Source organism: Zootermopsis nevadensis, unplaced genomic scaffold (assembly GCF_977971745.1).
Source record: "Zootermopsis nevadensis isolate Lab colony 2312 unplaced genomic scaffold, Znev_1.0 Znev_ptg000032l, whole genome shotgun sequence".
NCBI lineage: Eukaryota > Metazoa > Arthropoda > Insecta > Blattodea > Termopsidae > Zootermopsis > Zootermopsis nevadensis.
In genome coordinates, this window is record NW_028259164.1 from 3,064,536 (window position 1) to 3,087,858 (window position 23,323).

Genomic DNA, 23,323 nt, shown 5'->3' on the forward strand with positions numbered 1-23,323 from the left:
TTATTCTGATAATGAGCAAAGGAAGTGTAAAAAATCATGGCCCTCTCTTCTGAACTTACAAATGGTTAAAATATTGTCGAGCATGTATGGGTTTTCTCCTGATGTAAATTTAATTTTCATTTATTTATATCGTTATGTGTTGAAAAACTTCTAATTTTTCCCCCTTGCGCGGCACTACCGCTGCTCATACTCACGATCCGCCACTCTGAGGTTAGGTTAGGTAAAGTTTAGTTGTTTAGGTTAGATAAGGTTGTTTTAAGATGGGTTAGGTTGTGTCCTAGATAAGTCCTAGTATATCGTAGGAGAAGTCCTGAAGAGGTTATACAGAAGTTCTTTTGTCATGGAGAAGTGCTGGACAAATCCTGGAAGGTTATTTGGAAGTCTTTAATCGGTGGTGGGTTTGATCCTATGCGGGTCGGTTATTTTGGATTTAACTGTTGGATTGAGAGGGTTAAGGGTTGGAAGGTTAAGTTGGTTGGTAGTTCATGTTGCCAACCGATCTCTTGGAAGTTGCTCCAATCATGGTTTTATACAAATCATTACATCGGTGTGGCTGCGGAGACTCAGAGCATCTACCTATGTGTCCAAAGATGAGCGAAGTCTGTATGCAATAGAATTTGATGCTATCTAACGACAGGGCGATTGTCACCGCAGAATTTTGGAAAAATAATATTTTGGCGCTGCCAGACACGGAAATGAAAATGAATGACCAATTATTACCATCAGAATGCACTTACATTATATTAATGAAAAGAGTATGTATACGTAGCTTCAAGACAATGTTTGTTACCAACGTTGAAGTGTGAGTTTCTACCATTCTTAATGTAATTGTCTGTGGTGGCATGTGTTCATTGCATGAGGTTAGAAAATCGGCAGTTCTGTCACATGGGTTTGTGTAAAATGAGTTATTTTTCTGTTATTGAGCTAAGAGACACGAAAAGAGTGTGTCCCTGTCAAGCTGAAAGCAAGAGTCTAGTGTCTACAAACGTGAAGTAAAAAATATTAAGATTAGTATAGAGTATTATGCGGCTCACCTCCCCACTTAATCAACCCTAACCTCCATTCAACAACAATTTTTGCAGAAGCTAATAAGTATTTGTTCCCATAGACAAGAGTATGGAAAGTCAATGAGAATTTTGAGTACTTTATTACAAACAATGGCTGGATGTGTGAGTCATTTATCAAGATTACAGAGAAGAATATACCATGTTTTGATATGTGGATCAGTGGTTCCATTTTTCATGCGAACACAACATTTATTTATAACACGTAGCTATACACCTTGTATAAAGCTACATGGACGGAAATATTTGCCCATAAGCCAGACATTTGTATCGGGCCAACAAATTTGTTGTGGTCAGATTCAGAATTTGCATTATGTGTCCCATAAAACAAATGTAAATGTTATTCAAGAGGGAGAAACAGAGGAATTAAAAAGCAAATTGAATTCCGTTAGCAATAAGATAATATTTAATTCGGTTTTAGAATTTTCAAAATTTGAAGGAGACTGGAAAAAGCGAAGAGTTTTGAAAGACAGACAAGAAAAGCTTAAAGTTTCAAAAATAAATAAGAAAGATCGTTGGAGCAATATGCCTGTTGCCTTGAAATACATAACAGATACACCAGAAATACATGCAACAAATAAAAATGAAATAAAAAGTTCTGAGTCAGAAAATGAAATTGTATGCCTTCCATATAGCATTGAGACAGAATTGAATACTCTTATCAGTGCTGAAGTTCAACAGCAAGGAATGAAAGAGAGTATCGATCTTCCAGATCAACAGATGTTTAAATCTGAACTTGATAGTTCAAATTGGACTGAATTTTCTACAACAGTGTCGAACAGTGGTGTTTCAAGTTGGATGTCAGATTATGAATGTTATGATGAGAATGGAAATGTGTTTAAGAATACAAAACCGTGGGAGATGAATTATGGAACACCAGATATAACGACTCCCATTAGTGATGTTCCATGTGGAGGTTGTGGTGCTATGCTTCATTGTCAGGTAATTTCTTGTAAGCTCCAATCAGTTGGACATTTAATTTTATGTGTACGGGTGAAATTGTAAGCTTTGAGTTTGTTTCATTGCAGATAAATTCCCTGTTCTGTACCCCGATTTCTCTTAAAATAAGGTGTACGGAAGTAAAGAAACTTTTTTATTGTAGAATGTGTCTGGGTATAGTATGTGAACAGAAAAAGTCACATTATTATATTAATTGGCATATGAATAGTAGTGTAGTGCTAGAAACAATAATTATTTAAGAAATATAATATTATTCCACTAGCTAGCAAATTGTTGCTCTCATAATTATAATTTGTAGTGTAAAACATCAAAATTTCATACAAATGAGATATCCACAGTATAAGTCTTCTTCTTCTTCTTATAGCGTTATAACCCTGTGTGGGTCTTAGCTTGTTTGATACAAGATACAAATATAAGCTTCATGTGCCAAACACTAACCTTATAATGTATATTTGTATTAGAAACAAGTGTTATATGTGTGCTATGGCATGTTCTACATCCTTGGCTTAGAACTGTGAAGGATCTATGAAATGAAGTAAATTCTGTTCTTTACTACCTTAGTGCTGCATGGAAAGAAATCTGTTAAATGTCATATAAACCACTTTATGTCTTGAATTGTATGTTATTGCTGGTTATGATAGAACTGTGGATATACATCACTTCGGCATTATATATTGTATGGTCTCTAGGCAACCACCAGGCAGTTAGGAGACATAAGAATTGTGTATTACACGTACAAGCAACGTGAGATTAGGATTTTTATGCTTGCAGGACACAGCTATTCCAGGATACCTTCCCAGTGAACTGTTTAAGCAACAGGATAAGGCCTCGCTTCGTGCAGTTGTCTGTCAACGCTGTCACTTAATGCGTTTCTATGACGTTGCTTTGAATGTGATTGTTTCTCCAGATGACTATCCAAAATTGATGACACATTTGAAGCAGAAAGTATCCTTGATAATTCTGATGGTTGATATCTTGGATTTTCCTTGCAGCATTTGGCCGGGGATTATGAATATTGTTGGTATGTGTAGTGTGTCTTACAGTAGCTCAGTATCATGGAAATGATGTTGGAAGATGTCTGTATTTCACATATTTTGAGCAGGCATATTTACAGAGTTGTAACTTGCCTGAATTTTTTTCTTGAGATACTATTATGTATCTGAACTGGAGTACGAGCTGTCATTACAGGTTTTTATTAGTTTTCTATAGTTCCTTCAAGCAAATACCAGGCAGTAAGCCCATCAGATTCCTTTTGCACAATTTCTGATTCTTCATACATAGTATCTCTCTCTGCATGAGAGAAACAAATGTACACAGAATTTTTTGGGGGAACTGGAAGACTAAGATGAGAAAATATTATATTGAATTTGAGGGAACTGGTTATATGGTGAATTAGACATAAGGGCTAAAAATTGTGTCCAGTGATGGGTTTGCTTCCAGTGATATAGAATCTTTGGGTTCTGTTACCAGAGAATTAGTACCTCCCCATCATAAAAATGGTGTATCCATGTTTGAAGTTGAAAATCTAACAAACTTAGACATTCGACTAAGGAACAGTAAGATATAATGTTCCTTGTTAACTATACCATGGAACAGAGTGTTAATTCCCTCAGGATGGAAAATCAAGTATTACACTCATGCAGGACAAGTAAAATAAAAGTCCTATAAGAAGATGGATGTCGTCTGGGTTGTAGTACCCCAGAAGACAGCATTCTTCATACTCACTGTCATGAGAACCTTAAATCATAGTAAAAGTTTCATATATTAATTGTAATCAGAAGATTTTAGATGGGAAGACAGAAGCTGGTGTACTAAATATTAGCAAGCATTCCTTGATTTTAGTCTCATCTTAATTCTTTCATGAATGCAATTTTTATTTGTTGCTATAATTCCAAAATATGAAATTTGTTCCTTGTTACAGGCCATAAGCAGCCAATTGTTGTTGTCGGCAACAAGGTGGATTTGCTGCCACCAGACAGCCGTGGCTATCTGCATCGGATCCATAAGCACCTGGCTGACAGTCTTGCTCACAGTGGCATACCAGCTTCAAATATCAAGCATGTTGCTTTACTTAGTGCCAAAACAGGATATGGAGTGGAAGAATTAATCACTAAGTTACATAATTTGTGGGCATACAAAGGTACACAGACCCTTGTTTGATGATTGAATTAATTAATTAATAAAGGATGGGTAAATAATGACCTTTCCGCCACGTCTGTCACCGGTTTGTCATGTATCGCCTGACTTGAACCCTGTACTGTGTATGTTATAGGTGATGTGTATATACTTGGTTGCACCAATGTGGGGAAATCAACCCTGTTCAATGCCCTTCTGCAGTCAGACTACTGCAAAGTTAAGGCGGTCGATCTGATACAAAGAGCCACTACATCTGTCTGGCCAGGCACAACATTGAACCTCCTCAAGGTAACTGATCATTAGGGCTCCAAGGGAACACAATTCCTCTTTGTTCATTGAAAGATACTTTCTCAGCTGCTTGGGCCATTTTATGTCAAATGAGAGAATGTTTGTGATTAATTAGGAATGATGTGAAGTGAAATGGCTCTAATCTGTTATAGAGGTACTGTCCCATCATTTGCCTGAAATGGATAACAATGATAATGGACTTGAATTGGTGGACAAAATGATTATGCCATTTTGCAGTCGCATTCTCACTGCAGTTTTCTCTGTTCTCCTGTCTTTAGTGATTTAGGGTTCTTGAACTCGTGGCCGTTTCGTTTCACCTTGAGCTATCGTACGTGTATCCCCCCTTCCCAAAAGCATTTTCATCAGTTTTCTATGTGAGAAGAAGTTTTTAAAATATACTTAATGATACAGACAAACAATTCAGTATTTCTCAGTGCCTTGATTGTTGTACAGTTTCCTATTTTACGACCGTCCGGCTGGCGCTTAGCAGAGCGGACTAAACGTATCACTTCCCAGAGGAAGCAGGTTGAGGCTCAACGCAAGCTGCATTACACCCAGATGAAAGATGATACATCTCGAAATCATCCGGCTCTCATTGGTAAGTCTGCAGTTTTAGCTACCCACCATGTGGTCGTGGTGTAAGAGCACATAAATTAAATTTCATGCATTCTAGACATCATCAGTAGATGGTTAGTGATCAGCTTTACTTTGTGGTCTTTAACCCTTACTACTTGATTTTATTATTTATTTATAGTTTATTTAATGACGTTTTTTCAGTAACTTAGAGTATATAGCACTGAATGAGAGTATGATAGTGAATAATGAATTAGAAAGGATGTGGAAGAAAGCAGTTGTGGCCTAATTTAAGGTACTATCAGCATTTGCCTGGTGGGACTGAGGAAAACCCCAGTCAGGATAGCTGGTCTCTAGGCTGAGATTTGAAGCTGGAATGTTAACCACTGGATGACATTTGGTGGGAAGCTGAGTGGATCCCAGAATAATCCTGGATGCTTTGGTGAAGAGAAAGATCCCAGTGCTTGTACCAGGAATTAAACTCTGACTGTTTACTCCACAGCCAGTTAATTTGTGGACTGAACTTTCAAAATTTCTGCAGTTATGTTGAAACGTCCATATAACAAATGAACTCCATGTACCAGCAATGTTTAATATGATTTTTATACAAATGGTAATAACTGTATAAGAAACTGCAAAACTATATGCAACTCATGCATTGGGCTTAAGTCCCAGATTTTGTTGAATACTAAATACAGTACTGTTTTGATGATACTGTTCCTCTGGGTGCTTGGGACTGTGTCGACTTGTCAGGAAATGCTGAGTCGACATGGCACCAAAACCCAGAAGAACATCATCATCCTCCTCCTCCTCCTCACCACCATGAAAACATAAAATCTCATGGCACCATCTTCTTACATCATTCTGTAGCATTTATTCATACTCCCTTTTCAGGACACATTGGAAGGACCTTCCAGGCAGAGAGGCCTGATTCAGGCCTGGATCAGTTTTCCATGAAAACTTACACAGAAGGGTCCAGACCCTTGTCTGGTTTGGATCCTTCAGATGAAGATTATGCACAAAGTAAATGGTGCTATGATACCCCAGGAGTTGTACATCCTGACCAGGTTTGTAGTGAAAGTGCAAGCACGTGAACATAAAATAATAATTATTCACGACCATCTTTTCTATTTACCAAAATGTATTTAAAATTACACAGTATATTTTTTAAAGAACTATACAGATCTGATGAAATTTGGTACCATATTGCAGGTAATCCATTTACTGACAACAGAGGAATTGATGAAAACGCTACCCAAGAAATTGCTTCTTCCGAGGACCTTTAGTGTGCAGCCAAATATGGCACTATTCATTGCTGGTCTAGGACGCCTCGACTATGTTGAAGGGATTGGCCATGTCAGGTATCTAAGTGAGCTATGAGAAATACCAGGAAATAATAGAAACAAAGTTCCATGAAGGAACTGGGTTTGTTAATTGTTTGACTTACAGATAAATAAGAGCCAACCAGCCTTTGTAGACAGAGGTGTTATATAAAGTATGCATTGTACTAAGGTATTGGTTTTATTTTTGTGCAGATTTTAAATTAATTAAAACAAACAAGTGCGTTTGATATAGATTATGGCAGAGTGTAAGGTGTGTTACAGTCTTAGATCACACAGACTCAAGTAGTGAGTTTTAATCCTCTTTGGAATATGAATTGGATGTATTCTGTGTTCAGTGCTGCATAGACAGGCATTTTACCACCGTTCTAAAGCAATGTTTCTCCAGCTATCTTCAAAGGAACCTCAAAGTAATGTAGCCATTCCATCTCTGGTAAAAGTGCCATTATTTAATTCCAGAAAAGCAGGTCATGACAGTTTTAACTACTGCATTATTAGTAGAGAAAATTATACTGTTTAATTCAGATAACCAAGAGCCATTACATCTGAAATGCCAATATCCTATTTATGTAAATATTTCCAAAAAAGGTGCATTACAGTTATTTATAAATTCTTTCAGTGATAGTGGATGAAGTCCGTGAAATTATAACTAATCATGTATGGGTTAGTTTGACGTTTAATTCTCTAAGTTTGTGTTTGGATTCTTTGAAGAAAGCTGCATACAACCTAACCAGCTGAGTTAACTCTAATCCAGTCCGTTAAGGAAACTGATAAAATAAATTATATTCACAGAATGACAGTGTTTTCATCTGGGAGCCTGCCCATCACAATCTGTAGGATCGACGATGCAGATTGTCTCTACAAAACATTGCTGGGGAGTAGGTTTCTTGGTGTTCCGCTTGGTGGGCCAGCCCGTCTGGCACAGTGGCCTATGCTAAAGTCTCATTCAGAGATCCTTGAACTCCATGGCATTGGGTGGAAGGAGAGCTGTGGGGACATCTTGCTGTCCTCTGCAGGTTCGTTTACAGGAATGCAACATGAAACACTACCTTGGAATTTTAAATAACAAATTTTTACAAGAATGCAGCTGTTATTAAGGTCCATTCTAAGTAAGGACATCCATATTGGTATTCTGGGTTGTAACACGGACACATTGGTTATGTTTTGTGACATTATCTGTTTTAGGTTGGGTCGCTGTAACATCTGGTGAGGGTAAAACATGCAGATTTCAAGCATGGACACCAGGTGGCAGGGGAGTGTATCTTAGATGCCCTGCACTGTTACCCTTTGCCGTAACTTTGTGCGGACCAAAAGTCCGACGAAGTCCAGCACACAGGAAAGGGAAAGGAATATTTTTGAAACAGATATGAAGTTTTATTCATAAATGTTATGAAATCATAATTCCCACATGATAATACATGCTACAGATATCTCTTCATAAAACACTTTAATACTTTAAAAAAATGTAAGTACAGCACCTGAATATTGAGATTTGTGTATTTATGAAACAAAACAAAGCGTCATAATGAACTTTTAAATTGTCACCATCTCTGAGAATTTTCTCACTCAGCTGGGAAACTTTTTGCAGTTTTCCCAAGTTTTGCAAGTCAGAATGGAGGGTAGTACATGGATCATACACATTTATTCTCCAGTAACACTTTATAATGATCCTACAGTTTCTCTTTAGATATCACTTATATGCTGTTAACTGAGAAATGTAATAAACCCCTTCCATTGATCTTTATTTCAACATTACTTTGTGGTTGTTATTTAGGGTCCAATCAGTGTGGGAGGAGGGAAAAGAAATCACGTTGCAGCTGTGGCTAATGAAACTGAAGTGGTGGTACACTCGAACTACACTTTAGCATCTCAGAAGATGAAGGGTGAACATCTGTTATTGTGCAGATACAAAGATTGCTTGCACTTTCCAATGATTTTTTGTATCATGTCCAATATCTCATACATATTGACAGTGGTATGGGCTGGCCAACTGTTGTCTGCTTCAAGCTTCGGATGCCTTGAAAACTCAGTCTCTTTCTTGTATGTGACACTTGGGGCCAATTCTCTTTCATTAATGAGAGTAAAATCTTACTAAAATTAAACAACCACATTAAACACTTATTCTCGTGGGGTGCGTAAAGTTATAAATTCATTAGAGGATGTGCACAGTAACAGGAAGACATGTATCACTACATGGCCTCCGTGAAACACGGTGTAAATATTCCTCACCATTCATGCCCCCAGTCAGAAACAGTCGGTGGATTCAGCCAATCACCATATTACATGTGAATGAAGGAACAAATTTAATTCAGACGTAGATTTTGTAATGAGAGGGCCAAAAACAGCATAGATAATTTGTAAATATTTGTAATGTACAGTTCTTGTCAGCTGACTTTCCAAAGTACCCCCTCAAAATACAAGATATGCCACTCCTAGCAGCCTTTCCTCAACCCAGACAGATGTATAAAAGTCTCATTCTTTATAATGTATTTCAGTGGTAACTTACAAATTCAGTTTCTGAAAAGTTACAAAACGTGTTTTCAATATGAAGAAAGGATTCACTGATAATATCATATACAAAACACTATCAGAGCATCAATCAATTTGAAGCTCATATACATTTCACATAAAGCATGGAAAAGTTTATAATCTCTCAGACATGCCTACATACACAGTTTTATATCGTACAGAGTATACACTGTGTCAAAGTTTGAAGATTAAGGCTTCTTGAAACGATGAATAACTACGTGAGAGGACGTCTAAGGTCGTAAGCACAACGTATACATACTAAGTTCAACATTACAATGACAATTATACTTAAAAATCAGGCCAATGTAGACAATAGAAACAGTTAACAATTAGGCAATCACAAACTACTGTATTTCAACTTGACATTCATCACTGCTAGCAACTGACTTAAAATACATTTTAACCATTCGGATCCACTCTATAAGGACCCACAATAGTACTACACGTTATTTTTACTTTATTTTTCAGCCATATTCAATACTACTGAGAGTACTCAGCCCTTTCTTCTGTATGGCAACTGCAACAGCTTTATCCATGAAGTTTGTATGCTCGAAAGAAGCATTCCTTTTCTCGTCGTCATCATCATCATCACCCACATTCATATCACTGGTAAATGTAGGCTCTTCAGAATTTCCAGTTGTTTCACCATCAGCAGGTTCCGAGTCCAAATCTTTTGCTGAATCGTCACACGAAGTGGTGATCTTGTTCATCTCGCCACTGTTAATGAATTTCACGTTGCTGGTACATTTCAGACTAATACCGGGTTGATTCCAATCTGTTCCAACAGAACACCCTTCCTGTACAAATCCCGCGTTAAACATATGTTTCATGTCCAATGATTGTTCATATTGGGGAGACTTTTGGTTACAAAATTCTGGCCTGTACCACCTACTCACATGATCCACAGCATCATTAATGAAACCATTCTGCAAACCCACAGAATCTAATGAGAAGTTATATATACAAGTGTCTGAAACAGCAATGGAGTTAAGATTCTGGTTTCCCCCCCTCATGTCAGCCACTGCCCTCTGAAGTCCGTGACTATGAATTGCCATCCTGACAGCTGCATCCTCCAGGTGCTCATCATTTCTGCGAAGCTCAGACATTGCAAAGTCTTCCATCAGATCGTCTGCATCGACAGGCAATGGAATAAAGCCCATATCTTCTAGAACTTGATTGATAGTATTGTCAACAAAACACCTTGCCACCTGCCTGGCCTGCCACTTCTGTAGTTGCCTCGGATTCAAGTCTTCTGACTCGATAGGTGTATGAATCGTTGACATGACTGGAGAAAGCACACGTGTGGGATCTGGTTTTGAAATCTGACTACTATTTGCTAAATCTACAGTGCAACCATCATGTCGTTGTGTTCCAGGTTCATGGTGTGACACTTCAATCGGATGAAGCGTGTATCCATCCCTGGTTTCATCAGCAATGTAGAGTTTGGCCCCTTCTGTATTCTCTGGCTTCTTTAAATGGTATTTTCCCTTTATTTGCCACACATACCGTGCTTTCTTGAGAGGTCTCTCACTTGAATCATCTGACCTGCATGTTTTTGCTGATGTTTCACCTTCCTCATCACTAGTCATACCCATTATAGACTTGTTACTTCTCATCAGTCTGCAGTAGAAGACACAAAACATTAATCTTCATCATATAGGAATAAGGGGTTCAAACCCCATGTTATGTAGCTGCCAGCTGAACTATAGCTCTAGGGTTAACAGTTTAGAGGTTACTAGTGCAATAAACATCAACTGGATCACACATAAACTGCATCAAACACATAATAAAGGTCGATTTCTTTTGAGATTTCTAACCCATTTTATTTGGTTAATCTAATTATAAACATGGAGTTGGTGCAACTAATGGCATATAAAATAACTTCAACAACTATAACTAGTAAAGTTACCATATTTCAATCGTCAGTACAAATTGGCATGACATATTTTTAGACTTTTAAGGGTGTTTTGGTATCTGGGTCACTAATCTTTAAACATGAATGACATGCACTGTGATACCACGCGAATATCCATACCTAATCAATTCAAAGTGCGTTGTTAAAAATGTAACGAGAAATGATGCTTTATAAACAAGACTGGGGAAGTCCGTTTAATTATGTGGCAATAACTACCATAATGAATGCAATATAATGGCAAGTGATGTTCCATTTAATTCTTTACCGGTACATTAAACACTACACGGTAAATCCAGTGAACAACCAATACGTTCCACACCACACACACATATATATATGTGCCTTACCTTTTAGTGACTAATGCTACTACATAAAAAACTGGTAATGTGATGAACATATATTGTTACTGCGTAATAATCCAAATGTGGAGTTATTAACGTTATCACACATAAAATCAATTGAAACATGTCACTTGTCGGTCGAAATTAAGGAATATACAAAACACAACTCACCTACATTGATCCAAATGTAGAGTTACTGACGTTATCGCACACATAATAAATTCAAACATGTCACTTGTTTGGCGAAATTTAGGAAGAACAATAAAATACAAAATGCGAGAACTCACCTGCATTGATCTTTTCTACCAACATACATCACCCAGGCAACATCTCTGACGGTCACACATAGACCACAAACCCCACCCACATACCCAAACAGCAGCTTCTATATTCGTGTTGCAAAGGCGAACTGGGGCGTCAACCACTGAACTACAGGAAAGCTAAGAAGCAAAGGGAGTGAATTTTTTACAGGAAAAGAAATATAAAGTTAAAATGTAAAAACAACGTCAGTCGCTACAGAAGGAACCGGGATAGCTCAGTCACTGTTCTGACTACGTCCTAGAAGAGCGGGATTCGATCCCCGGCAGGGGCAAAGATTTTTTTCTAGCGTCAAGACCGGTCAAGCTTCCTGCCAAATTCAACCCGAAGCCCCTGCAAGTGTAAAGCACCACCGGGGCGTACTGACCACTCGCCCCTATCTAGAACCAAGCTTCATGGTGAGCCTACGTAGCTTGTAGTGTGACAGCATTGCATTGGTTAATCAACCACAGATTAGGAAGGAACGAAGAAAGTGACGGCTAAATGCTTCATCATCATCGCTACCTGGTGGTAATAATTGATGTTAAACCATGGTTCTAATCACTTGCAGCAGCTCGGTCGGGAACAATGTTAACCACCTTTCAACACCCCGACAGCAATTAATTTCATTTTAACAGTAAATTTTAAAAGTCTGAAAACGACTGTATTTTGGAATATTGCACTTACTAGAGGCTCTCCATTTAGTGCCTAGAGAATTCATTTTATTTTTTGAAATAGATCTTTGCTGTTTGTTGACGTTCCCAAAAACATGTTTTGACATGAACAAATGGTAGCAAGCAAAGTAGATTAACTTTAAAGTTTGTGATTTCATAACAAATATGCTGAGTTTAGTTCAGGGATAGTGTTTCGAATATTTGTTTTTCGATTTAAGATAACATTATTTCATTTGACCTTTAGTCTGTGATCAACTCTTCTCTACTCAATTGTTTAATGTCGTCTGTGGATAAGAAACTGGGCGTTAATGGGACCCGCATTTCTGTGTTTCAGATGTTTATTATTATCTTTGTTGTTTGCAGATATGTCATGTATTAGGTCGGTGGTTTTATGGAAAGAAAGGAGTTGATAAAGTAGTTATTGAAGATAGTCTTTAATTTATTGTCTGATTCAGCTTGTAACAATAAAGACTATTTGGAATAAGCTGTGGAAATCGTGGCTTTCTCCCTTTTGCTGCACTGCTATTAATTATCTTGCAAACTAAACATAATTAAACTTACTTGCGATTCATGATGCTTGCATAGTGTTCAAGAATACTAGGTGCTGAGGGTAATTGCTTTTAATTTTTTATGTTGATAAATCATGTCTGTACGTTAATTGCTATATGCCTGCCAAACGTTTTGCAGGAAGTTGAAGCTATCCATAGGTAAATTTTGACCAGTTTAAGCAGTACGCCCTTAACGTGTTAAAAGATTTGGGGAGATAAAAGTCTTTTTTATACCTTGGCAAAAGATTGGGGGTGAATAATAAACTCCATTTCCGACATATAACTGATAGTTTTCCAATAAATTATTTTGCAATTAACTATCAATGATTTCTAATTGAAGGGCGGAACCAGTTTCTTAAAACTTGTGCTATGCTGGAAGATTGAGCATTTTATATTGATTATTGAAATAAGCTCCAATACTTGGTGTGTCGATTACACAGACTCTACTTTGCCATCAGCTGTTCTTACTTAGTTGGACTGTTGCTTTTAAGTGTTTCTTATGTGTGTAAAGTTGTTGTGTGTTCCTTTTTGTGTTCACAGTCTCTGTATACTGCTCACGTACATAATATAAGATTGCCTCAGTGACATACTCACTATTCATAATGTCTAGCAAAGTGAAAGTCTCAGCAGAATGGAAGAAGCGAGTTAAGTCCGAATATATGAGGTTGCGTCAGGTGAAGCGCTACAAGCGTGCTGATGAAGTAAAGGTTGCTTGGAATATGAACAGAAAGCAAATGACAGGTGAGTGAAATTATTTGTTGCCAGTTTCCATCGTGGAAGTACAAAAGTGATAAAAGAACAGTGCCGTAGCTAAACTTCAGGTAAGAATATGATAAAGCTTAAAGATGCATTTTTCTGATCCTGAAGACATTCTCATGGCAGAACAGAAGCGATGGACAGATGGGAAGGCAGTGTGGATCTCGCTGCAGGATACTCCGCTCCATGCTGCTTGCATGAAGAAGGCTGAAGTGGTGTGTTCTGATGGGGAAGTGCAGAACAGTCCTGTCAAGATTATCAATGCTGTCACGCCCATCCCAACAATGTATACGTGGGCACCCATTCAACAGAACTTTATGGTGAGCTATGAGATGACTTGAACAGTTTTTACAACTTCTAAAAAAATAATTGGTGATAAATAACTGTGGCATTTTGTTGAAAGAAAGCTAATGCTGAGTACAGTGATGAATAATCACATCTTTTACTTAATTTTTGTTGTTACATATAATTAATTTCAGTTTTAATTGCACAGTTCCAGTATTCAATACATAAGGTAAGTTCACATGTAATTCCGCTCTTCGGCAAAATCAATACACAAAACGGTAATATCATAATATCTTAGCGGCACGTATGCTGTTACTGTAGACAGTTCGAGTAACTGAAGTAATAAAATATGGGCAAGGAATGTGTGAGCTGTATGTCACTGTTCTCTAGTGTGAGAGGATCCAGGTTAAAGAAATTATAACGTGTGACTTTTTCACACAAATAGACTATTCCAGTCAGGAAGTTTGTATTACTGAACTGCTGGCTTTCAGTGTTCCACTTATTAAAGGTTTTTGGAAGCAGAAATGGATCACGCGATGACTAGTCCATAATCAACCATCTTACATATGTACACGTCATCATTTGTAAGTATTTTTCAACCGTTTCTTTTAGCTAGTCCAGAGTCAGCTGGCTCAAAAAGAATGTGACTGGATTAAAACTTAATGAACCCGTGGTGTCAGTTTCTAAGTATTCCAAACTTGATAAAACTAAAAATATTACCTTGCTCCCTGTTTCTAAACTGTTGCCATTCCGTGAAGCTTTAGTAACAAGATCTGATGATTTTACAGGTCGAGGATGAGACTGTACTACACAACATTCCATACATGGGGGATGAGATCCTAGATCAGGATGGCACATTTATAGAAGAACTCATAAAGAACTATGATGGCAAAGTGCACGGAGATCGAGAAGCAGGATTTATCGATGATGCCATTTTTGTTGAATTAGTAAATGCACTTCTGCAGTATCAGAATAAAGATGTGAGTGACGCACAATTTATTTCAGGCAATTTCTTTTCATTTAAAATTGAGGATTTACTATTCAAAAATTTATTTCACTTCTCTTCACTGTTTCAGGAGAGAAAAAAACAGTTCCACAGCATTGAAATGTTGTGTGTTATGGGCAAAAGTGTTCTAATAAGCATGCAGATGTACTGTAATATTGATTTTTTTTTAAATTAATTCTTAACATATTTAATTTCAGTGGCAAAAGTAATGTATTTACATGTGCAGAAATTGAGATGTGCATTAAAGTACAAATTCTGACAGTCCAGGTTAAGAGTTCAGCGGAACAACATGAAATGTGATAAAGACATGGATGGCTCATAAAGCTGAAAACCTCATTTCCAGGAAGAAGCAAACCAGGAGAAGGGTGGAGAAAAGGATGGTAAAGAAAAAGAGAAATCTGTCTGTGGAAGTGTGACATTGGGCAATCGAGGAGGTGCAGGAGGGTCCAAGTCAGGGTCATCAGGTGGGGCAGCTGGTGCAGCCAAACCATTCCCTCACTCAGTGATATTCCAAGCCATATCAGCCATGTTTCCTGACAAGGGACGCCCCGAGGAACTGCGTGAAAAGTGAGTGTTTCCAGAAGATGGGGATATCTCGCCATGTAGTCTGGTAGAAATTTACCGATGTTTCAGAGGTGTTCGCTGCTTCCATTATCAGGGCGGTCAGACTCCATGGTGTAGCATATCAGAAAACAACTACCTTCATTCTTTAGAACCTGAAATCTTTGCTGAATATTTTCAAGTGACAACTGTTGCTAAATTAAATTAAATGTGAGAACAGCTGCGGTAAGCTGACTTGCATTGTGACTTCCTATCCGGTGGGTACTGAAGATTATTTTCTTGTGAGTAAAGTGGCGAGGGTATGAAGCTGATCATTCATGTTCATCTGTTGCCAAAGTTAAAATATGTGGAGCTATACTGCAGTACATAAATAAGTACATGACTTTTCCACCTCTTTAAACTGTGTTCCATTATCTTCATCATGAGCAGCATGATCATTATCATTCCATGCGTATAGATATGTTGTTGTAAATATGTACTTTAAACTGGAAGGTGTCTGTTCAGAACTGTCCTGTCAGTCTTATCACTCTATTTATATTTGCAGATACATTGAACTGACAGAACGACTGGATCCCAATGCACTTCCACCTGAATGCACACCCAACATTGACGGTCCAACAGCAGAATCAGTTCCACGTGAACAAACAATGCATTCCTTTCACACACTTTTTTGCCGGCGGTGCTTCAAGTATGACTGTTTCCTTCATCGTGAGTATTTACCCCAATACAGAAACCGTGTATTATTCTAAAACAGTGCTCATGAATTATTACTTCCAAGCTGCAATAATTAAAAGGAGACATCTGAAGGAAAATAGGTATCATAATTCATTGTGTTGATGAGGATGGGTCTGCACGCAGGTCTCCAGGTTTACCACCCAGGACCCAATCTTCACAAGAGAAAGGGTCCTGATTTGAAGCCGTTCTGTGACCCTTGTGGACCTGACTGCTATATGCACTTGGTAAGTGTCTGCTACCCAAAACTTAATAAAAGTGTTTTTTTTTTTTTTCCAGTTGGGGTATTTACATTTAAATCACAGTCTGTACAACGTCAGTACGATAAGATATAATCACCGAGCGTAATTAAACAAAGTGGAATTAAAAATAAATCTTTGAAGTAAAATTAAAAATTATGTATCACTGAACCAAAATTTATCATTAAAATTCTGTAACAAATCCACTGGCATGATGTAAGAACTGAAAACATAATCTGTTAAATAGAATTGTTCCTGCAAAGGGGCAAACTTATTAAATTAGCATATTGATAATTGCTTCTGCTCATAGCATATTTACTTTCTTAGCAGAGAAAGGTCTAACAACAGATGTGAAATGGAACTTGATGTATAGGAAGGAATGAAGGAGAAACTGGCAGCCATTGCTGAGCGGACAAAGGAAGAAAGCGATGCTAACATAGAGTCACAGGGGTCAGGTGTGGGAGAGCAGCAGAAGTTAATAAGTGGCTCGTCAGCACAGCAGCGACCTAGAAAGGTGCGCAAACAGGCGTCTGTCGACTCTGGAAATGAAGCCAGCTCTGAAGACAGTAATGACAGTAATAAGTATGACAAAGGTGAATAGGAATCTTCTTTGTTCCTTCCATTTCTTAATTGAGTTGACCATTTGCGGCTGAAACATGATAGGTTCACATCTTATTGCGTGTATATCTTACATCTACACATCTCAATAGGTAACGTGCAAGTATTTGTTATATTTGTATTTGTCGTTTAAAAATCTGCACTGATACTTTGCAATACTTTTGATACTACATGGAACAACAACCCAGAAGACAGCAAAATTCATACCCACTGCTGTGAAAACCTCAAATCCTACATAAAATCCTCTGTTTCCTAGAGTTCAAGCGTAACCCCAGGAAGGACTGTGGCTCTGCTGTACTGAAAACAGGAGTGCAGGACGGTAGTGGGGGTCAGGAACTGATGTCTACGACGACCTCGTTCTCTCTGCTGGGTACCATGGGCGCTGATGATAATTATGAATGGACTGGTGCTGACCAGTCACTGTTTCGAGCCCTGCACAAGGTTTTCCTCAGCAATTACTGTGCTATCTCTCAAATAATGCTCACCAAAACATGTCAGCAGGTGTGTGTCAGCAGTTACTGACCTGATCTCACATAATGTGAACTATGAATTTTTCCAGTAATGCGTGCCATGAGCAGCATCTCATTTAGAAATGTTTCTATGAAATTTACTATGACACTATAGGCAAGTAGAGTTCGTTTAGTAGCTAACAGATTTTAAGTTGTATGTATGAGGTCATGATCCGTATTGTTAATAAATGTTGCTGGTCCTAATGCAGTTGTGCTCATGTGTATTCAAAGTCCGAGCTCATATCCTGCACTTGTGAGATAAAGTAATTATAATGTATCTGCAGGTTTATCAATTTGCCCAGAAGGAAGCTGCTGATATTCCAACAGAAGAATCATTGAAAGACTTCACACCGCCCCGCAAGAAGAAGAAAAAGCATCGTTTGTGGTCTATGCACTGTCGTAAGATTCAGCTCAAGAAGGACTCGAGTTCAAATCATGTATACAACTTCACTCCCTGTGACCATCCAAATCAACCTTGTGACCAGATGTTATGCCCCTGCATCGGTGCACAGAACTTCTGTGAAAAATTCTGCCAGTGCAGCTCTGACTGTAAGTACCAACTGCTAAATAATACCACAATCAGTACTTGTCCAGATGTCCATATTTTAAGAATACAAAACATTAAATTATGTCTGAACTATGATTTTAAATTTAGGCCTTGTTTAATTAGCTTCCTGTGACAGTGGTCTTGGTTTGAGGGCCGGGAGAATCCAACGCTGATTCTTTACTTTGCATTCTGAATCGTCACATGGTTCACTATAGGTTTGTGATGTTGGTTAATTCATTATAGTACCAGTATTTTTATGGACATTGTCTGAGGTATGTTTGATATACATATTATTTCAGTTTGTTCTGCTTCCATCTTCAGATGATTTGTTGTCATTAAAAAAATGCTTAATACTTCTTAATTTTTAATATCATTGCGTCATGTGTGGTTTAATTATGGTCTTATGTCGATGGATCTTAACAAGAAGTCAACATTTGGTGAATCCATCCAAACTTTTATTAATAAAAAATTAAACATTATGTCTTTCTTGTAGTAAAAAGTATCATAAATTCTTATTATTTTGTTATTTACAGACATTTAAGACTTAAACAAAAAATTTGAGTTTCTGGGCAAAGTGTTTTGTGTTTTTAAGAATGGAGTTGTCTGGTTATTTCACCAGTGCCTTCAGTTTTGATATGTTACAATAATGTAATGTTCTGTGCAGGTCAGAATCGGTTTCCAGGATGTCGGTGCAAGGCACAGTGCAACACAAAGCAGTGCCCCTGCTATTTGGCTGTGCGGGAGTGCGACCCAGATCTCTGCCAGACTTGTGGGGCGGATCAGTTTGATATCACCAAGATTTCCTGCAAGAATGTCAGTGTGCAGCGTGGTTTACGTGAGTAATGTGTATAGACACAGATTTGATTCTTCTTTCAGTGATATTAGATTGAATTTAAGTTTTAGCGTATTGCGGATTATTGTAGGATTATTATGTCCTATGCAAGCTTCTGTTGTGGTCTCATACAGTAATTTTTTCTAATACATGACAATTTTCCATTAAGAAATTTTACTTTTATGCATGAACTGACCACTAATTGCTATTACTTACTTCTTTTATAACTATATCTGTTGACCTCTGTAGTACCGTAGTCAGAGGACATATGACGTAGTCTTGAAAGAGGACACTATTGGACTTCTGTCTTTAGTATATATAGAAGATTGACAGAAGGACCAACTGTGTGAGATATGAGATTGTCTTGACTGTGAAGTTCGAGAAACTTTCCTCTGAAACATTGGTAACCATTAATAAGATCACATGGTATCACAACTGGGAAGATGAATGTATACTTAGGAGGGGGGAAAAAAACAATAGTGCAGCATCAAATATATTGATATATTTTTCAGAACGGCCATGTGGACATGTTAATTTAAATAAATTTTACGTTGCCTTGATATTTGAAATGACGTCGTTTTTTCAGATGCTAAATAGAGTCTTAGTGAATATATCCCACTGACCATTGTATCTGAGTGTTGGCCGCACAGGGATCTTTGTTAATAGAAGTGTTCTGATTCATAATTTTATCATTAGACTGGTGGATCCCAAGTCTGTTTTATACTAGATCCTGCCAAAACCTTTTCCAGCCAAGTATATGAATTCGCTGATGTATTCTTTCTGTCATTAAATTATCTAATGTTGATTGATATTATTTAGGTCTTACTCAAACATTGTTATTGCATTATTTGTAATTCTTATTGTATTCGCATTCTGTTACTTGTATTTTTTCATAGTGCTTGCTTTTAATTGCCTTTCTTGATGTTCTCAGAACTTTGGATGGGGGAATAAAATATCATTTCCACATTGAGGACAGCTGTATCAGCTGGACGGGATGACCGGGGTTCAATCCCCGACGGGGGCAGAGGAATTTTTCCTGCATTCTTTGCATCCAGACTGGTTCTGGGGCCGACCCAGCCTCTTATCCAGTGGGTACCGGGGTCTTTTGTGGGGGTAAAGCGTGGCCGGAGCATGATGCTGACTACTCACCCCTATCTATTGCTGAGGTTAAGAATGAGCAGTAAAATGTACCTCCTCTCCCCCCCCCCCAAGCGCCTACATGGCGTATAGCCGGACAGCTTTACTATTTCAGCTGGAATGTTATTATAATGATTAAGTATGTGCGTTGTATTATGATTGGCAGATAAGCATCTTTTGATGGCACCATCAGATGTTGCCGGGTGGGGCATATTCCTGAAGGACAGTGCCCAAAAAAACGAATTCATATCAGAATATTGCGGAGAGATCATTTCTCAGGATGAGGCAGACCGAAGAGGAAAAGTATATGACAAATACATGTGCAGCTTTCTTTTCAACCTCAATAATGGTGAGCTTTGTTTGGACCTTGTTTTGATTTCATATCATTGCTTTGTTATTCCTCACCAATTAGATGTCTGTGATTGTTTTCTGTCTGTATATATTTAATCTCTGTGCTTATATAAATTTGTTAGTGGTAGAAACTGTTCTGTTTGAATGTATAATAAATACTGAGTTTTAAATAGTTTTCAAGTGGAAAGGGTTAAATTTTTATTTTGGCTGTTTTTAAATAATTATCTTTTTAAACCTAAACATTTATTGTCGGTTATGTATATTAAAAAATGTAAATGTTTCAGACTTTGTTGTGGATGCTACTCGTAAGGGTAACAAGATCAGGTTTGCTAACCATTCTATCAACCCGAATTGTTATGCCAAAGTGATGATGGTGAATGGGGACCACCGTATTGGTATCTTTGCCAAGCGAGCAATCCAGCCAGGGGAGGAACTGTTCTTTGACTACAGGTTAGTATTTGTTAAAAAAATCCTTTTAATATGTCTGCATGTCTCAGGTATCCTGGTATTTCTGGACACTTTGTGATTCCTAACAAAGACTTGTGTTCTGGAATGTATGTTTGTATTTTTATGGCTGAATATGTGCATCTGCACCCCATCACATATTTCTGGTCTTATCCTAATGCATATCCATGCCATATGTATGAAAACGTTTTTCCTCGCAGAAATTTTTATTTTTAAATTTGTTTGCATTTCAGATATGGGCCAACAGAACAGCTTAAATTTGTTGGTATCGAACGTGAAATGGAGTTTCTGTGAGTGAACTCAGATCATGACAAGAAGTATTCACGTTGTAAAAGCACTAGGTATGAGATGGTCATGGTGTAGCATTTTAACCCCTTTCATGTATGTGTACTTTCTCTGCTGGTATGCTCAGACATGTACATTTGTGTAGTCAGAGGAAATCTGTAATGTACTGATGTCTTTGGTTGTTCTGTGATTTGAATTTTACTTGTTGGTATTTGTGGGTATAAAGTGAGTCATCGATACTTTCTGTAGTCATTTTGGCTTGGCAGTATCACAGGACTCTTACTACTGACCAAAGTTGGTTAAATGCTTATGAATATGGTATACTGTGTCGAAGAAAATTATTTTAATGAGTCGTGGGATGTGTTCTAGGCCAAATGTGATTATGATTGTTGCAGTTGTAACACGTCTGACAGTCCTGAATCCATAGGATCTACCAGATGTCAAATCAAAGGTTACATTTGTATTGTTTGTGTAAGTGTTGAATATTAAATAATCATACAATATGACATTTGAAGGGATAATGAATATATAATTAATGTATTATCTTAAATAGTCTTTTAATTCTTTCTCTTTTGTGTGTTTAGTTTTATTATATTGTGACCTGCTTTCTTTTCTGATAAATTTGACTGTGAAGTAATCCAAATGATCACAGATGGAACTTTGATGATCTGATTCCCACATTTGTATTTGTAATTTCCTCAGTTTGTTTTGCAAATGTCTAGTGTGGTAATAGCATTATCCTGCCCTTTTTTCCCCAGACTTGCCTGTCATATTCCATGAAATAATCACCCATCATACAATAGACATGAAACTTTTTGTGAGTGCCCCTGCCTCTACAGAATTGTTGCATTATGAGTGGAGTGTGACTGTTTCCACTTCCATGTTGTCTGAGAAATATTTTCCATACTGATATTCTAGCACTGAATTGTGTGGAAAGCAAGAACCTCCCACTCCAAAGATACAGGGATACCTAGGTAAGATTTTAGGTTATCATAGCAGTAATTATGATGATGTATGATCTCAGAGGACAGTCTGCTTCATTTAAATGCTTCCTTTGCCAGTTTTACCTAAACACAAAATGTCTTTTCCAAGTACAAAATAATAATGAGGCACAAAAACAAAGACCAGAGAAGTTGACTGCTCATCTCCATCTGCTACGAAGACCTAAAATGTGTGGAGACTGGCCTTCACATCCTCTCTATACTTTCATGGCTTAGGAATTTGTCTGACCAGATAATTGTCAGAACCATGACTTGGAGTTGGGCGTGCACTTTTTGAGAAATTATTAAGACTAAACTTTTTTATTCATCTACAAATAATGTGTAAAGAAGAGTCCAGTAACAGGTTTGCAGTCCTTAGTTGTTCCCTTCGTTAAAAATGGTATAAAAACTAAAGAAGTAACAGAAGGAACACAGAAATATGACTTGCCTGCTCTTTTTTTTCCCTTCCTTAAAAATTGAAACAATCTCAAGTCTACTAGAATCTGCTCTGCCTTTACACAGGGAGCTGTTTGTGAGAATAATCTGTAGGTCATGACCTTTGGGAATGTAAAAATAAAGGTAAAATATTGTGTTCTTAGATGTAGATAATGTCTTGTTTGCAGTGCCAGGGAATTATCATATGTTGAATCTCCTACCTGCTGAGGAACTATTTATTATATGCTTTAACAAGTTAAAGTTCATCACTGATGTGAAGGAGACAGAATTTTAAAATAGCTGAAAATTAGTTAGTATTCTTTTGAAACATTAAGTTTTGTATAGGACTTAGAGTTGTTATGTGCTGTTGTATACCGCAGTATGCTTTTTCCGAACAATCTTCTACAGTTTATTCCACAGTATTTTTTCATTAAAAGTTATGAAAATTAATAAGAAACAAATATGAAGATGTATGAAAAATAGTGCGGCAACAACTGTTTAACAAAGAAACCGCAATGCAGACAAGCAACTAACCTGCAGCAGAATCCTTCTTGAGAAGCTAATGGTTGCTCTTGTAGTCAAATTCCCTGCCTTTTAATGGAAGTTGAAGGTTTATTCTCTCTCTTTTTGCTAAGAGTTTACATCTCTAAACTCAAAACCATTCCATGACTGCATTACTCTTCACACAGGCCTTGTGTTTCTGTACTGATTTTGAATACACAAAATCTGGACCAGAGTCTCAAGCTGTGTACACGCAGTATTAAGAATTAATAGTATTATTTAGCATAACTTCAGTTTCATCAGGACTGGAATGTTATGTGTTAATTCTTTCAGGTCCAAAACCTGAGCTAATTAATTTGATTGAAATTCATTAACAGTTGCATCAAATTTGTTTGCATCCATGTTGATTTGAATTGAAT

At 37.5% G+C, this 23,323-nt stretch overlaps 3 protein-coding genes across 4 annotated transcripts; 2 read left to right on the top strand and 1 right to left on the bottom strand.

The window, feature by feature from the left end:
* The first annotated feature begins 230 nt into the window (after window positions 1-230).
* Window positions 231-8,116, top strand: LOC110841373 (nitric oxide-associated protein 1). The gene is made up of 9 exons (XM_022086865.2): window positions 231-2,006; window positions 2,796-3,045; window positions 3,946-4,164; window positions 4,297-4,448; window positions 4,902-5,046; window positions 5,916-6,088; window positions 6,234-6,382; window positions 7,154-7,377; window positions 7,547-8,116. Exons 1-9 carry the CDS (start codon window positions 1,128-1,130, stop codon window positions 7,729-7,731), a joined length of 2,376 nt encoding a protein of 791 aa, XP_021942557.2. The 5' UTR covers window positions 231-1,127; the 3' UTR covers window positions 7,732-8,116.
* On the bottom strand, window positions 7,792-11,874 carry LOC110841376 (uncharacterized). Of its 2 annotated transcripts, none has more exons than XM_022086871.2 (2): window positions 11,434-11,874; window positions 7,792-10,510 (listed from the first exon to the last, which is right to left on the bottom strand). In XM_022086871.2, the coding sequence occupies exons 1-2, from the start codon at window positions 11,460-11,462 to the stop codon at window positions 9,355-9,357; spliced, it is 1,185 nt and encodes a 394-aa protein (XP_021942563.1). In that variant the 5' UTR covers window positions 11,463-11,874; the 3' UTR covers window positions 7,792-9,354. The 2 variants fall into 2 exon arrangements, with proteins under 2 accessions (XP_021942563.1, XP_021942562.1); XM_022086870.2 differs by having other exon boundaries at window positions 11,318-11,442.
* A 528-nt stretch (window positions 11,875-12,402) lies between these two features.
* E(z) (histone-lysine N-methyltransferase E(z)) lies at window positions 12,403-21,538 on the top strand. The gene is made up of 14 exons (XM_022086866.2): window positions 12,403-12,727; window positions 13,206-13,406; window positions 13,533-13,741; window positions 14,495-14,686; window positions 15,056-15,279; window positions 15,818-15,981; window positions 16,132-16,232; window positions 16,618-16,837; window positions 17,119-17,363; window positions 17,656-17,920; window positions 18,583-18,753; window positions 20,054-20,236; window positions 20,523-20,688; window positions 20,937-21,538. The coding sequence occupies exons 2-14, from the start codon at window positions 13,268-13,270 to the stop codon at window positions 20,995-20,997; spliced, it is 2,340 nt and encodes a 779-aa protein (XP_021942558.2). The 5' UTR covers window positions 12,403-12,727; window positions 13,206-13,267; the 3' UTR covers window positions 20,998-21,538.
* The last annotated feature ends 1,785 nt before the right edge of the window (window positions 21,539-23,323 follow it).